The sequence below is a fragment of the Oikopleura dioica genome, chromosome 1, assembly GCF_907165135.1.
Source record: "Oikopleura dioica chromosome 1, OKI2018_I68_1.0, whole genome shotgun sequence".
Classification (NCBI taxonomy): Eukaryota; Metazoa; Chordata; class Appendicularia; order Copelata; family Oikopleuridae; genus Oikopleura; species Oikopleura dioica.
In genome coordinates, this window is record NC_137291.1 from 2,191,414 (window position 1) to 2,205,409 (window position 13,996).

Genomic DNA, 13,996 nt, shown 5'->3' on the forward strand with positions numbered 1-13,996 from the left:
CCTCTTTATAATGAAGCCTTCTTTATAATGATGCCATACCCGAGCGGAATTGTCCGGCTTTCTTTGTTGTGGCATGATAACTTGAGGCTGTGGTGAAGGATTTTTGAAACAATATTGTCAATTCTAGAAATCAATTGCTTATTTTAGCTTTTAACCTACCAACAAAGCTACAAGCAAACGTAAAAGCTTCAATCTAACTTCAATTATCAAGCTCATCAGGGTTTATTTTTATCAATCGTCATGGTACGACAAATTTACGGTATGCTTGATTCCATATCGCTTGCTTGGATCAGTCAATTATTTTGACATCAAACTAGCCCGCAAGATACAACGACAGCTTTCCTGGACCACGTAGTAGCTGCAAATAAATTGAACTTTGCTGACTTGAAATTGTTGTTGGTATCAGTTACTGGTTTCTTACAAGCCTAAATATTATATTATGAAGATATTTTATCACGATTTTAAGCTAAAACTATCTTTTTGCCCTTATGGCAGGAAAACGACCTTAGAAAGTAAAAAGAGTCGAATTAATGTAGCGCTTTAGAAATAAGCTGGAAGCGAGAAGAGTTTAGAAACTTTGGTTTTCAAGCAAAGGATTCATGGAGAAAAGCTAGTTAATTTGGGCAGCAAAGTCAATTTAATTGTGTTTTGGTCCTGACGTTGTTGATGACGCCAAGTCGACGTGCTTTTGGTGTTGGAGCGAGGCTCCACCTAGATAGTGCGTATTTAATCGCGAGCGAAATTCGAATTAGTTACTTCCAGAGAGAAAGAGAATTTTCGATATGAAGGTACACTTTTACCGTAGTCTGTGGTAATTCGTCGGGGTCGCCCCGACAAATGAAATATGAAATAACAGTCATTCGTCGGGGTCGACCCCGACAGATTGAAGACCAAAAATACACCAATTCGTCGGGGTCGAACAATTGAATACGACGAATCAGTCTTCACTCAAACACCAATTCGTCGGGGTCATTCCTTGCTATGACGCAATCCCTATCGTCAGCCTTAACCCCTGCCCGCATGAAAAATTTGTCACCCCTGCCCGCATATCGACCTACGCGTAGGTCGGGCCTTTTTGGGGTCTTTTAGTCGGGATAAAATTTTCCAAAGGACATGGATGGAATGATTAAAGGCTGAGCTTTCTCCTGGACATGATCAAATGTCAAATGTCAGATGTCAAATGTCAACAAATGTCATCTTTTCAAAAGTACTCATTTTTGATAAAAGAATAAGTCGTCAGCGCTCCAAATCTCGTCCAAAATAAATTCAAATATTTTCATGCAGTCATAAATACAGTAAAATAGAATAGAATTAGAATTCCGAACTTTTATTATCAACTGAGCATTAATTTGATCAAATAGATCTTGCCGAGAAGAGTTGAATCAAAGTTGGGTTTTGTCATGTTGACCCGAGATCAAAATTTCGCTCAATTGCTAAAATCTTAAATCTTTGAATAAATTTTATCTTGACCTCAGATCCTGATTCTCCATTAAAAAGTAGCCCGATATGTGGGGGTCAGCTTTATAGAAAATATTTACCAATCGCGAGATAATCGCGTTTAAAAGTCAATTTACCTATGCGTAGGTCGATATGCGGGCAGGGGTTAATACGAAAGAGAAAATTCCTCTTCTCGGAATGTCAAAAAGGGTTACACTATATATTCTTTACTGCTGCCAAAGTAAAACTGATTTTAGCTAAAAGTACTTTCTATAATTTTAGGTTAGGGTTAGGGGGCACTGGGCAAAATGACAGAACAAACTCGCCCGAGGGGGATAGGCTAGGGTTAGTTAGGGTTACTGAAGGTAACCCTAAGTAACCCTAGACTAGACCCCGGCATTTTAGGACCTAGGGGGCGGAGCCCCCAGGTAAGGGATACTTAGATTCTATAATTTCCTGCCAAATAGTAGGGCGCTAGGACTCTTCGACCTTTTTCAATGATTTTTAAAATAAAACCCGGCGAATCACTGCTTAGAAATACTCATATTTGTCGTATTTCAATTGTTTGACCCCGACGAATTGGTGTATTTTTGATCTTCAATGTGTCGGGATCGATCCCGACGAATGACTGTTATTTACATGATTTACGGTTTTCGTATTTTATTATTATAAAAAAGATAAAATTAATCATTTTCGATTTTGATAAGAATTTTCATTAAAAATAATTTATCATATTTCAGATCTCAACTCTTCTTTTTGCCTCTTCCCAAGCTCAGTACACCACTGAAGGTTATACCACAACGACTATCCGACGACGCACTCCTCCTCACCCTTCAGTATTTTGTCCAAGAAGCAGTCAACCGTACAGAGTCACTGGCAACACTGTCATCACTTCTCCCGGCTTCGAACATCAAGGACATTACATCAACCGTCGCGATTGTACATGGGAAGTTGAAATGGACGCTTCTGTCAAAAGCTTCACGATTTACCCCGAGTTCTTCGAGGTAGAAGGCGACGAAAATTGCCGGAGGGACTTTTTGAAAATCAGCTTTGGTGATTCGAGCTTCACATTTTGCTCGGTAGACTTCGACATGGAGAACTTCGAGCCGTACACAGCTTCATACTCGAGTAGTGATTACAGTAGCTACGGAAGCAGCTACAGTGGTTACAGCCCCTACCAAGGAGACTTTAACCACCCTCTCAAGGTAACATTGATTTGATGATTCGATTGAGATGTTTGTTAGGTCATTGGAAACAAAGCAACGATCCGATTCAAGAGCGATTCCTTTACTGTTTTCAAAGGATTCAAGCTCAGACTCGAGATAGACTAAGAAAACGAAGCTGCTGGATGCGATTTAACCCAAACTGGATCGGGATCAATTTCTAGCTCAACTGACTCTGTCGGAGAAAATGTCCATTGCAGGTAAATTTTTAAAGAAAATATCATTTCTGACTTTCTCTCGAGGTACACCCTTAACGCTCTCCCTGGACAAATCATCAAAATCGACTTCGATCATTTCAATGTCAAGTCTGATCGAAACACACAATGGTGTCTAAAGGACTCACTTTCTATTGTCGGTCGAAAACATTGTGGAAGAGAAAAGGTTGGCTTCGGCAATAAAAGCATGCCCCCAAAGACACTCTTCATCTACGCGGAATCGACGGAGATTCTCTGGGAGACCTGGGGCTTTGATGACTCAAGCTTCAGTTTCTCCTGGGAATCCGTCGAGAATCCAAGTGGAATTGCTCCTTGTGCGCCGTTAGAGAGCGCTGAGGGATTTAACTATCATATGGAGGTGAAGACAATTGTTGAAAAAAATCTTCTCGACAATATTTTTAGCTATTTTTCAACAATCTTCTCTACCAGATGCAATTGCGTCGCCCCTGGATGTCAAAAGCACTTGAAAGATTCTGGAAAAACATCCAGATCGCCGAGGAGCATTTCCAGAATGAAGGCGAGTGCGACTGGAAGTATCACACGCCGACATACGAAGCATTTGATTTCAAAGAATTTGATCCGACCTTTTCAAAATGTAAGAATTTACGAAATTTTGCCAGCAACGCGAAGCAGTTCCTCGACAATTTCGTGTGCATGGATGGCCATGAATTTCCCAGAAGAACGCTGATCAAATGGCGCAAACAAGGCAAAAACCTATCTGAACTTGCCGATAAGTTGTCGAGTTATTGGCAGCCGATTAATTGGGACAATTCACAAGGTGCTACTGATGTCTGCTAGACAAATATTCTTTCTGTAAAATAAATGAACAAATATTCTGCCCATTCGATAATTTTTCTTCTATTTTATATTTTTCGGGAAAAAGAGGGACTTTGGTCTTTAAGTTTTCTAGTAAAAATCATGCTTGCCTTTTGATGCATTTTTATCAAAGACGTAATGGGATGTCTGAGGTGTCATCCGCCGGAGATAGTGGAGTCAATCTGTGAGTTCCAAACAGGAACAAATTTCAAGTCATCTGATTTTCGGAATTTATTTCGAAAGCTTTTTCTAGCGCTTTTGGATGAATAAACGGTATCGGAGAGCATTCTCCACCTGAAAGTACTCTCAAATGTCAGATTTTGTTTGCGCTGATTTTGCGGTGCCAATTTTTAGCGCTTCCGGGGGCATGTTTGAGTGTGGCGGTTTGGTTCCACCGCAATTTTCTGAATGAGGTAGTTCCGTTTATTGCTGATGCAGGGTCGAAGTTCTCTTTGGAACAGAGTCAATCGCTTGATTTTCGACAAATTCAGACATGTCAGATTCCGCCGATAGCGAAAATCTTTCCGCCGATTATCTGCTGAAGTTATCGTCAGTAAAGCCTGGTTCAAACAGACGATTCCAACTGTGCAACTACAGCGCCATCGGATAGAGTCAACAAAAATTCCTCAGTAAAATCATTTTTTCAATACTAAGATCAAAACTTCAAAAAATGAGCGAAGGTAATGAATGAGAGATTTTTCTCCCCAAAATTTCTAGGTGATGGAAGCAGCTTGTCTCCAAGCGAACACTCATCAATTCAAGAAGTATCGTCAGAAAGAGAAACGGGCGAATTTCAGGAAGTGAAGGATGCTGGGAGAAATCGAAGAGTTAGTTTCTTTTTTCTTTCCTGTTTTTTTTTCTTTAGATTAAAATCGGCGGAGGTATTGCTCTCGGAATAATTCTTCTCGTTGCCATTATCGTTCCATGCGTTCTTCTCCTTCCGAAAGAGCCAAAAACAACAACAAAGTCGACAACGACGACATCGACAACGACGACAACGACAACAATACCACCACTTCCACCAACGAACTCAACGACATCAATGACAACGACCACGTTATCTGAAATTCATAATTCCACATTTACTCCTGGAATTTTTACAGAAGAAACGGTTACAACAACAACAACAACAATCGCGCCTACAACAACAAAAACAACAACAATGGTAGAAACAACAAGCATTGAGTACACAACATTGCCGATGATCACTGATCAAGGAACTTGTGAGACTGTCGAAGATTACCTAAACCTCGATACTGATAGATTTACTTGCCTCGTTCACTGTGATTCTCCGATCGAAAAATGCACTTTATATGACACAGGTTAGCAAGAAACATTTTGAAAATAAAACCAGAAAACAAGGTTGTTATCAATTTGGCGATAACTGCTACAGACCCGTTGAAGTAGACTGGTCATTCTGCGCATCAGAAAACGGCTGGGGAAAGTGTACAGAAGATGAAATTTCTGGAAACTCAGTTGAAGATATTTGCGTTAATGAAGATGCTTGTTTATTTCTTTATCAATAAAGTTATTGCTCAAATCAGTGATTTCACAATTTATCTTCTTAATCTTGTATTAAATGATTTGAATTCGAGAGTCCAACAACAAGAAACAGTTGTAACGCTGACTCAATTAAGGGCGGCGGGCACGTTTGACAAGCCATTGGGGTTAGGACCTCTGTGGTTTTCGGATTTTGCGGTTTCCTCTTATTTTGGTGGAGCACGCCGCCATCCTTTTTAGCTTTCGCTGAATTTCGCCTCTTTGAATATTCAACGAGGAGAAAATCAAGAAGGCTCGATTTTCCGCGCTGTCGCTATTCAATTATCTCGAGATACCCTTAACTTAGAGAGTCACTCTCTTAGATTCTTGAGTGCAGGAAATAGCCCCCTGCATAAGCGCAGTCCCTTTTTTTTAAATTTACAGAGAAATTTAAAATTTGAAATTTTCAAAATGAAGATTTTTCAATTTCTGCTCGCGAAAAGTCTTGGATTCGAAACAATGTGGGCAATTCACGAGCCAGTGATAGGAAGCGTTGGAGAGATAGAGACCGAGTATTTGAAAGAGAATACTGTTGAAATTTGGCAAATAAGAGCAGAGAAAGGAGAGAAGATCAGGATCAAATTCGAGTTTATGAATATTGCTCTTACAAGGTAATTTTACATTTTTCAGAAATTCTCTGCAAAGAAATCGAAAAATATATGTCTTTCTCGTTTAAATTCTATTCACTAAAAGCATTTATTCATAAACTTAGTAAACTACTCTCTTCAATTTATAGTGAAACATGATTGACAGGTCACTGTTTTTAAGGGGGTAGAACTAGATTTTGCGAAAAACCGTGATTTTCGTAAGGTACTTTAAATAAGAAAAACCATTTTTACTTATGATGACGCAATTTCCTCAAAAATGTTGCTAAATAATGGGTTAAACTAACTTAGAATGAGATTTAAAAAGTTTGGCTATTCGCGTGAGTCGAGAAATTTGAGGACGCGAATACGCTAAAATTGCGATTTTCGAAGAGGTGGGCTGACGTTTCGCTCTCTAGCGCCAAAATGTGTTGATGAAAAAAAATTTTATGAAAAATGTTGCTAGATCTAAGATCTATCTTCAGCCGAAGAGAGAATTCGAAAATCTAAGCTCTCCTGGCTTTGAGCGCCGGTCTAGAATCGGCTTTTTTGGAAAAACCTAGTTCTACCCCCTTAAGAGCCATAAAAATGTTAAAAACAATGAAAATTCAGAGTTTTAAAATAGTGTTGGTGCGTTCAAAGTTCAGCAATATTCATATTCAGTATAGTTTCCACTTCAGGTAAAAAATTAATTTAATTTAGACATAATGATCCTTGCGACACAAATAATCTTCAAATATACGACTCTTTTGGCGACAGTTCCTCCCCCGTATCCCCTCGCCTCTGTGGGGACTACACGAAAAGTACCTCTGCACTTACCCGTCAGCGAGCTTTTCAACCCTTTTACAATCTCAGACACGAGGATTGGTTCCGCGGCAAAAATTTAACCATAACCCTAATGAACCTTAACCCTAACGGTTAGGCCCTTACCCTTATTCTTGCTATTGAACGATATCAAAGACCTTTTCCTCAAGTCCAAATTTCCGAATTCTTTCAAGAACATCCACCAAATTATGATTAACATCTTCAATCGGAACTGGCTGCCTCCTTCTCAGAGGATCGCTCGTCCCATTCCAGTTCATTGTTTTTTTTGTTTCTCAGGGGTTAAAGATTTAACACGAAAAAATACTGGTTAAAGTTTAAACTCTCTCTCTGTCTCTCTTTCTTGCTGCCCGTGCTTCCGAAAATATTACTCGCGGAACGCGCATTTTCAGCAAGCAAAGTGTTTGCTCTGCAACGGGCATGTGCAAACTTACGCGGCGCAGAAATGGAAAAATGTTTTATTTTTATGGTGCTCTGTTTTTGAGATTTTGAGCAAATTCGAAGAAGTACTTTGACTTCAAAAATGATTCAATAGCAATCTGTAGGCTATCGTCGACATTACCCTGTGGCAGAAAAAAATGTCCTTTTTATTTTTTTCTGTATTATCGAGTAAAATAATAAAAACATAAAATGATAAAAATATTTCTTGATTTATTATTTTTATTTGTGCATCTTGAATCATGAACTCTCATCGATGCAAAAGTCAATTTCAACAGCAAAAAGAACAGGGATATAGTTCGAGGAATCATGAGAAGCAATGATATTCGTCTCAATAAATTGATTATCTTCAAAAATAATTCTTTCCACTGGATAATTGCCGACATTTTCAGCAGGTCTTCAGAGGGGAACGCTGATAATGTCAGGTTTTTAGCGATGAAAATTTATTATCAAGAATTTCGCTGAAAGTTCGTACCCTTCCTTCCAGACGCAATAAAAATTTCAGACTCAATTCGAATCGCAGAAGCAAGATAATAGTTCTTTATATTTTTTTATAGATTATAATCTGTTTAATGCTTACCATTTTCATTAGCCCGATAATATCCCACGAGCCATTTTTGAGCATCCAAATATTCTTAGAAAATGAGTCCTGAGTCATATCATATCCTCCAGCAAGAATCAAAGAACCATCGTCCAAACCTGTCAATGTATGGGCATAGATATTTCTATAGATCGGTAATATAGATAAAAATGGCAAAATTACCTAGTATGATCTGGCATCGAAAACCAGCCTGTTGGATTGTAAACTTCAACCTTTTTCGTTCCAGAAGAATAGTAACTGCCTACAGTGATTGGATTTCCTTGATAAATTCCGAGTTTTCCATAAGTATGTGTATACTGAGTTGAGTGGGTCGGAGTCGCGCTTGTCAAGTCAAATATCTCACAACTCTCGATCGGACTGTAACCCGGAAAACAAATCAGAGCTTGAAAAATATATTTTCTTTTCCAAACTTATTTCGAACCTATAGCTCCATCATCAAATGCAACCGCGGCGGAATCGTGGTAGTATCGAAAATTCAGCCGAATCGAGAGCTCGACAAAATTACAGCCATCAAGTTTACCGATCTAAAACTGTGAATCAATTAATCAACAAAATGTTGCTGACCATCTGATTATCATATGCTCCACCAAAAGATAGAGTTCATTCTGAACAACCGCGAAAAGGGCGCGGTCAGTGAAGTCATCATCAGGAGCATTTATCGTTGGAATCGATGACTCAAGCCCATCTCCAGAAACGATGTAAGACTCGCGCAAGTTGTTTAGCAGAACAAGAAGGTTTCCATTGCTCTAGAAAAAGATAACGGCTTGTCCTTTGACGAACGAACCGGAGGATGGGTAGTAGTTGGTTCTTCAGTTGTTGTTGTGAAGTCCACGACACATGGGCAGTCCCTCAAGTTTTCAATGTATATTTCGCTGCATTTTTCGAAGCAAGGCACATCCGGTGTGCATTCTCGAGTGCAAATCGCCTTCGAAATTCATCTTTGAAAGAAGAAAAGATAGAAAAACCTGGGCTTCCAGCGCAGCTTCAAGGCATACGGTGTACTCTTCGTTACTTTGAACATCATCACATTCGTCAACGCAAATGGGATTCTCGCAATTTTCGCAACCAGACGGGCAATTTGACCCGCATGGGCAAAAAGAAGTACACGCTAGAAATCAGGTGACGAAAGGCATGAGTTTACTTGAATAGTCATTGATACACTCGCTCTCGCAAAGAGCAGAATCGCATTCTCCCAAACACTGCAAGTACTCGAACCGGCAGATGGCGGAACATTCATTGTACAAATCCTCATCCCTTGAAAGACTTTCGCGTTTTATTCATGAAAAGATTCTTACGGGCAACGTTCTTCCATTGATTCGATTTTCTCATTTGTGGTCAGATTCACGAAGAGCTTTGGATCGGACTTTATTCTTTCGGGAATGGTGTCTTCATATGATTTCTCTAGAAAAACGGCACTTGACGCGATCGGCAAGAAAATTAGAAGACACATGATCTCCCGAAAAAAACTTGAGCCAGAGTCAAATGGGCGGCAGAACTTGGAACAAATAGAAAAACTTGTCTCTCAATGACATTTGCATAGAATTTTCTTCATTTTGCAAATGTTTTTTTTTCGACAATTTTATAAAAAAATTTATTGGTTAACAGCAACAAATAGACAAGATTAGTGTTCTAGTTAATTTTTTTTGATTATTTCTTTTTGTGGGGATTCGCCGTCGAATTTTAAATTGCCGTGAACATAGCTTATGTCGTTTGATGGATCGTAGCCGTCGATGACATCGATATGAAAGCCATAACGTTGAACACTGTAGTCGGTTGTAAATGAAACAATCACATTTGACGAAGAAAAGGAAAATCGAGTTCCCTAAAAATAAATTAATGATTTCGACTAATTTCTAGCTCTCGTTACATTGAATATTTGTCCGGTAAAAGGATAATCTCCAGAATTGTCGCTGAATGTCAGGGAGTCACAGCAACTTTCGAGATAGAACCCATTTACTTCGAAGGTGATTCCGTCGAAAGAAGTGGTAAATTTGTTGGTGCAACTCGCATCATTTGGGTACATATTTGGGTAGTTTGGTGATCTGAATTTCATGATACAAATCAAGGTTATTGATATCATTTATTCGCTCTCAGCTAACCGAAAAAGCTTACTAATCTCAGAAAGTTCCTTAAATTGGATTTTTTTCTGCCGCTGATTTTCGGCATTTTGAGCCAAAAAATCCCTTATCTTGGTGTCCCTTATTTTGGACTCCGACTGTAAATGATTGACGATCTTTGAAATGATGAAAAATTATTTGTGGTCAAAGTACTTACTGAAAACTTCCAGAACTCGTAACTGAATACTCGTTATTTCCATCGCAAATTCCAACAGTATTGTAATCGATCGACCCTTGGTTGGAAAAATGTGTTGTGGTGTATCCACCGTAGCCAGAACCATAATAGTCAGGTCCACCGTAGCCAGAGCCATAATAGTCAGGTCCGCCGTAGCCTGAGCCATAATAGTCTGGTCCGCCGTAGTCACATGGGGGACCGTTTGGGCCGCCGCATGACCCAGAGGAACTGGAAAAATATTTGAATTGGAATAATAATTCAGTAGCTTACGGGCCATTAATAGCGACTGAAATGATTGCGACGATGATCAGAATTCCAAAAGAGATCACAGGGCAGCAAATTACCCCAAGGATGAAATTGCGAGCGGAATTGTCCGGCTTTCTTTGTTGTGGCATGATTACTGGAGGCTGTGGTGAAGGATTTCCTGATATATTGATATTTTTTAACCGAAGCTTTTCAACTTACGTAATGATTGCTGAGAAAGAGCCGGTCGAATTGGTTGGGGAGCGGCCAGAGTTTGAGGAGCATTTTGTTGAATGTTCAAGATGACCGGTTGAGGACTTGGCGCTGGAGACGGCGTGGGTGGCGGAGCGAAAGCAGAAGCAGGTGCTGGTTGCTGAGCATAAGTTGGAGCTGGTTGTGGAGCTCCATAGCCGGGCGCACCAGTATAGGTTGCAGTCGGATAAGGCTGCTGCTGCTGACCCTGTTGTGGTACGGTATTAGGATACATAAAGAACTGAATCTGCATCAAGGAATTTTTCAACAATATTTTCAATTCTAGAATTCTATTGCAAATTATAGCCTTCAACTTGCAAGCTGCAATCGTACAGTTTGCATTGTTAATTCAAAAATCGTTGGTCAATACATGAATCACGGAAATTCTCAATCAGACAATATCCCCTCTCAAATTTTTTCGTCTTATACCTTTCTACAGACCTTTTCATTGTTAATTTATTCACTAGAATATATTTGAAAATGCCCTTTTTGGTCGGAAAATAAGCACTGATATTGATTAATTTCGCTTTTTTGAACGTCAATGAAATGAATGTGAATAAAATAATGATTAATATGAAGGATGATGACGACAATTTTTGTAAAAAAATCGATTTAAGTTCATAAAAACGACAATTTTTATGGTTGAAAGCGTTTGAGAACGTACTTTTCCATTTTCAGAAAATCGAAAAACTTGTGATAATGTCCAAGATCACGTGCGGACCCGTTGTCGAGATTCAGGGAGATGAAATGACCAGAATCATTTGGGACCTGATCAAGGAGAAGCTCATAATGCCCTACATCGATTTCGGAGAGAATCTTCACTTTTACGATCTTTCCATCCAGAAAAGAGATGAAACTGATGACCAGATCACTGTCGACTGTGCTGAAGCCATCAAAAAATACGGAGTGGGAATCAAATGCGCCACAATTACTCCTGATGAAACGAGAGTCGAGGAGTTCGGTCTCAAGGTAATATTTCATTATTGATATTCAAACAAAAAAACTATTCAGAAAATGTGGGGATCTCCTAATGGCACTATCCGAAACATCCTCGGCGGCACCGTCTTCCGTGAGCCTATTCTCTGCTCGAACGTCCCCCGACTCGTTACTAACTGGAATCACTCCATCGTCGTCGGTCGCCACGCTCATGCCGACCAGTACAAAGCCACCGATCTCGTTATTCCCAAGGCCGGAACTCTTACAATGACCTTCCAGCCAGACGATGGATCTGCCCCTATTCAACAGGTAAATTCACCATTTCAGGGACCAACTAAAACGATACCCTCTTTTTAGACCATTTACAAGTACGAAGATGGTGGAGTTGCCATGGGCATGTACAACACTGACAAATCCATTCGGGATTTCGCGCGAAGTTGCATGATTTTCGCGTCTGGTCGGGGCTGGCCCCTGTATCTTTCAACCAAGAACACGATCCTCAAGACATATGATGGCAGATTCAAGGTTTTGTCGTTTTTCTATTGTTCGTTTAATAAACATCCCCCAGGACATTTTCGCCGAAGTCTACGACGCCGAGTTCAAGTCGACTTTCGAGGAAAAAGGAATTTGGTACGAGCACCGACTTATCGACGATATGGTCGCTTATGCTCTCGAATCCAGCGGTAAATTCGTCTGGGCTTGCAAAAACTACGACGGTGATGTGCAATCCGACTCTGTCGCACAAGGTACAACACTCTTGCAAGCAGTTTCCCGTCAACTTTTCAGGTTATGGCTCCTTGGGTTTGATGACTTCCATGCTCGTCTGTCCCGACGGAAAGACTGTCGAATCCGAAGCTGCTCATGGAACTGTTACTCGACATTACAGAGCTCACCAGGCTGGAAAAGAAACCTCCACCAACCCAATCGGTAAGATTGGTCTTTTCTTTTATATTTCTATGATTCTAGCTTCGATTTTTGCCTGGACTCGAGGGCTCGAACACCGCGCAAAACTCGACAAGAACGAAGCCCTTGCCAAGTATTGCGCTACTCTTGAAAAGGTCTGCGTCACGACCATCGAGAGCGGCTTCATGACCAAGGATCTCGCCATTTGCACCAAGAACGGCGACGCGTCCAAAGTCAACAGGGCCGACTATCTCAACACTTTCGAATTCTTGGACAAGCTTGCCGAGAATCTCAAAGCTGCCATGATCTAAAAACAAAGAAAATCAATCACGAGACTGGTGCTGACTGATTCAACTTTATAAACAATTATCTTTAGGACAAGAACTTAAAAAAACGACTTCTGCAATCAACTTTTTATTATTTCTGTTAAAATTCGTCTTACGTAAACCCAATTTTATTCGCATTCACAAATCCATTCTTTCCTTCTCTATTCTAATTTAAAAAATAGCGACGGACCAGAATTCCAAAAGAGATCACGGGGCAGCTAATAACCCCGACTCGGGTTGCGAGCGGAGGTATGGCATCATTATAAAGAAGGCTTCATTATAAAGAAGGCGTCATTATAAAAAAAGCATCATTATAAACGGCTTTATAATGAAGCCTTCTTTATAATGAAGCCTTTTTTATAATGATGCTAGTTTATTTATAATGATGCAAAAAATATTGTGAGCATAAAAGGTAAAAATTATAGAGTCTATTTAGTAAACTCTTCTTCGACCTTTGATTTATTGACTGAAATTTTTTGACTAAAACTCAGAGGTTTTTAAAGATAATGACTGTAGCTGTGTATTAATGTAATATAACGCTTTCTTTTTCTTGAATCCCTTAGATTTTCGGACTTCGAGGGCACCTGTATGCCCAAAGTATACGTGATGACCAGGAACGGTCAGACTCATCACCAAAAATTTTTGGTAATGCGTTACCAAAATACTCAAAAAAAATTTTTCTTTTTTAAAAACTTGATTTTTTCAAAATATGTCTCAGGGATAAATTATGATATGATTATTATGAAATTATGAAATTATGATTATCCCGGATAAAGTCCAGCGGTGTAGATAAAATGAATATCGTAAAAATAAAAGAATTATCTTTGCGGCTCTTCATTTCATTCTACATGGGGTAGGCTTCATTTCCCCAAGAGCAGGCATATAAATTCGCTTGGCGATTTTCGCCAAAAGCGAAAGCGAATCGAAAATTTCGCCTTCGCCCCCCCGAAAATCACACTTCTGATGTTCGCTTTGCTTTCGCTTTTTGTCCCCGATTTTCGCGAAAATTCCCCGTCGCTTAGGCCTCGCTTTCGCCAAATTTTCGGTTCTGGCGAATCTTTGCCAAAATTAAAAAAAAGTACCAAATCTCCTCAAAAAGTCAAATTTTGGTGAACCCAAAGAGTGCCTATGCGCTTCGTGCCTGCCTTGAAGGAAACTTTGGGAGTGATTCAGTAATAATTTCACGGAAAAAAATTCTGGTCAAAAACCTTTGATTTGGAAAATCAAAAATTGCTATTCGAATACCAGAAAATTTTTGTTATACGAATCGAGCGTCCCCGCAAAAAGCGGTCTGCAGCGGACCGTCTGCTCAGCTTAGCTCAGCTCAATTACCTAAAGAAAATGGATAGCCCAGCTGATCTCAACTAAT

At 39.7% G+C, this 13,996-nt stretch overlaps 6 protein-coding genes across 6 annotated transcripts; 4 read left to right on the forward strand and 2 right to left on the reverse strand.

Annotated features, from left to right (window-relative positions):
* Positions 1–777: 777 nt before the first annotated feature.
* On the forward strand, positions 778–3,610 carry LOC145709185 (cubilin-like). The gene is made up of 5 exons (XM_081786869.1): positions 778–788; positions 2,178–2,642; positions 2,682–2,860; positions 2,903–3,233; positions 3,278–3,610. Exons 1-3 carry the CDS (start codon positions 783–785, stop codon positions 2,766–2,768), a joined length of 558 nt encoding a protein of 185 aa, XP_081642995.1. The 5' UTR covers positions 778–782; the 3' UTR covers positions 2,769–2,860; positions 2,903–3,233; positions 3,278–3,610.
* Positions 3,611–4,361: 751 nt separating this feature from the next.
* On the forward strand, positions 4,362–5,217 carry LOC145711472 (uncharacterized). The gene is made up of 4 exons (XM_081789163.1): positions 4,362–4,371; positions 4,409–4,518; positions 4,557–5,013; positions 5,054–5,217. Exons 1-4 carry the CDS (start codon positions 4,362–4,364, stop codon positions 5,215–5,217), a joined length of 741 nt encoding a protein of 246 aa, XP_081645289.1.
* Positions 5,218–5,509: 292 nt separating this feature from the next.
* Positions 5,510–6,835, forward strand: LOC145711473 (uncharacterized). The gene is made up of 3 exons (XM_081789164.1): positions 5,510–5,841; positions 6,517–6,689; positions 6,813–6,835. The coding sequence occupies exons 1-3, from the start codon at positions 5,642–5,644 to the stop codon at positions 6,833–6,835; spliced, it is 396 nt and encodes a 131-aa protein (XP_081645290.1). The 5' UTR covers positions 5,510–5,641.
* A 719-nt stretch (positions 6,836–7,554) lies between these two features.
* Positions 7,555–9,107, reverse strand: LOC145709503 (uncharacterized). The gene is made up of 9 exons (XM_081787191.1): positions 8,971–9,107; positions 8,817–8,929; positions 8,641–8,783; positions 8,460–8,600; positions 8,240–8,421; positions 8,097–8,199; positions 7,838–8,057; positions 7,655–7,799; positions 7,555–7,613 (listed from the first exon to the last, which is right to left on the reverse strand). Coding segments are annotated over exons 1-6 (597 nt in total). The 5' UTR covers positions 8,988–9,107; the 3' UTR covers positions 7,555–7,613; positions 7,655–7,799; positions 7,838–8,057; positions 8,097–8,198.
* A 185-nt stretch (positions 9,108–9,292) lies between these two features.
* LOC145711474 (uncharacterized) lies at positions 9,293–10,715 on the reverse strand. The gene is made up of 5 exons (XM_081789165.1): positions 10,433–10,715; positions 10,238–10,391; positions 9,950–10,195; positions 9,543–9,717; positions 9,293–9,497 (listed from the first exon to the last, which is right to left on the reverse strand). Exons 1-5 carry the CDS (start codon positions 10,713–10,715, stop codon positions 9,309–9,311), a joined length of 1,047 nt encoding a protein of 348 aa, XP_081645291.1. The 3' UTR covers positions 9,293–9,308.
* Positions 10,716–11,153: 438 nt separating this feature from the next.
* Positions 11,154–12,750, forward strand: LOC145695724 (isocitrate dehydrogenase [NADP] cytoplasmic-like). The gene is made up of 6 exons (XM_081772733.1): positions 11,154–11,431; positions 11,474–11,707; positions 11,756–11,923; positions 11,967–12,144; positions 12,185–12,325; positions 12,365–12,750. Exons 1-6 carry the CDS (start codon positions 11,162–11,164, stop codon positions 12,610–12,612), a joined length of 1,239 nt encoding a protein of 412 aa, XP_081628859.1. The 5' UTR covers positions 11,154–11,161; the 3' UTR covers positions 12,613–12,750.
* Positions 12,751–13,996: the final 1,246 nt, after the last annotated feature.

Bases quoted from the DNA above. Each gene is read 5' to 3' on its own strand.
- LOC145709185 (XM_081786869.1), top strand. The intron at 2,643-2,681 runs GTAACATTGATT...GATGTTTGTTAG, and splicing joins ACTTTAACCACCCTCTCAAG to GTCATTGGAAACAAAGCAAC.
- LOC145711472 (XM_081789163.1), top strand. The intron at 4,519-4,556 runs GTTAGTTTCTTT...TTTTTTCTTTAG, and splicing joins ATGCTGGGAGAAATCGAAGA to ATTAAAATCGGCGGAGGTAT. The intron at 5,014-5,053 runs GTTAGCAAGAAA...CCAGAAAACAAG, and splicing joins ATGCACTTTATATGACACAG to GTTGTTATCAATTTGGCGAT.
- LOC145711473 (XM_081789164.1), top strand. From the start codon at position 5,642: ATGAAGATTTTTCAATTTCTGCTCGCGAAAAGTCTTGGATTCGAAACA. The intron at 5,842-6,516 runs GTAATTTTACAT...AATTTAATTTAG, and splicing joins ATGAATATTGCTCTTACAAG to ACATAATGATCCTTGCGACA. The intron at 6,690-6,812 runs GCAAAAATTTAA...AATTCTTTCAAG, and splicing joins ACACGAGGATTGGTTCCGCG to AACATCCACCAAATTATGAT.
- LOC145709503 (XM_081787191.1), bottom strand. The intron at 8,784-8,816 runs GTAAACTCATGC...CCTGATTTCTAG, and splicing joins GTGTATCAATGACTATTCAA to CGTGTACTTCTTTTTGCCCA. The intron at 8,601-8,640 runs GTTTTTCTATCT...TGAATTTCGAAG, and splicing joins AAGCTGCGCTGGAAGCCCAG to GCGATTTGCACTCGAGAATG.
- LOC145711474 (XM_081789165.1), bottom strand. From the start codon at position 10,715: ATGCAGATTCAGTTCTTTATGTATCCTAATACCGTACCACAACAGGGT. The intron at 10,392-10,432 runs GTAAGTTGAAAA...TCAATATATCAG, and splicing joins TCTTTCTCAGCAATCATTAC to GAAATCCTTCACCACAGCCT. The intron at 9,498-9,542 runs GTAACGAGAGCT...ATTTATTTTTAG, and splicing joins TTACCGGACAAATATTCAAT to GGAACTCGATTTTCCTTTTC.
- LOC145695724 (XM_081772733.1), top strand. From the start codon at position 11,162: ATGTCCAAGATCACGTGCGGACCCGTTGTCGAGATTCAGGGAGATGAA. The intron at 12,145-12,184 runs GTACAACACTCT...TCAACTTTTCAG, and splicing joins ATCCGACTCTGTCGCACAAG to GTTATGGCTCCTTGGGTTTG. The intron at 12,326-12,364 runs GTAAGATTGGTC...CTATGATTCTAG, and splicing joins AACCTCCACCAACCCAATCG to CTTCGATTTTTGCCTGGACT.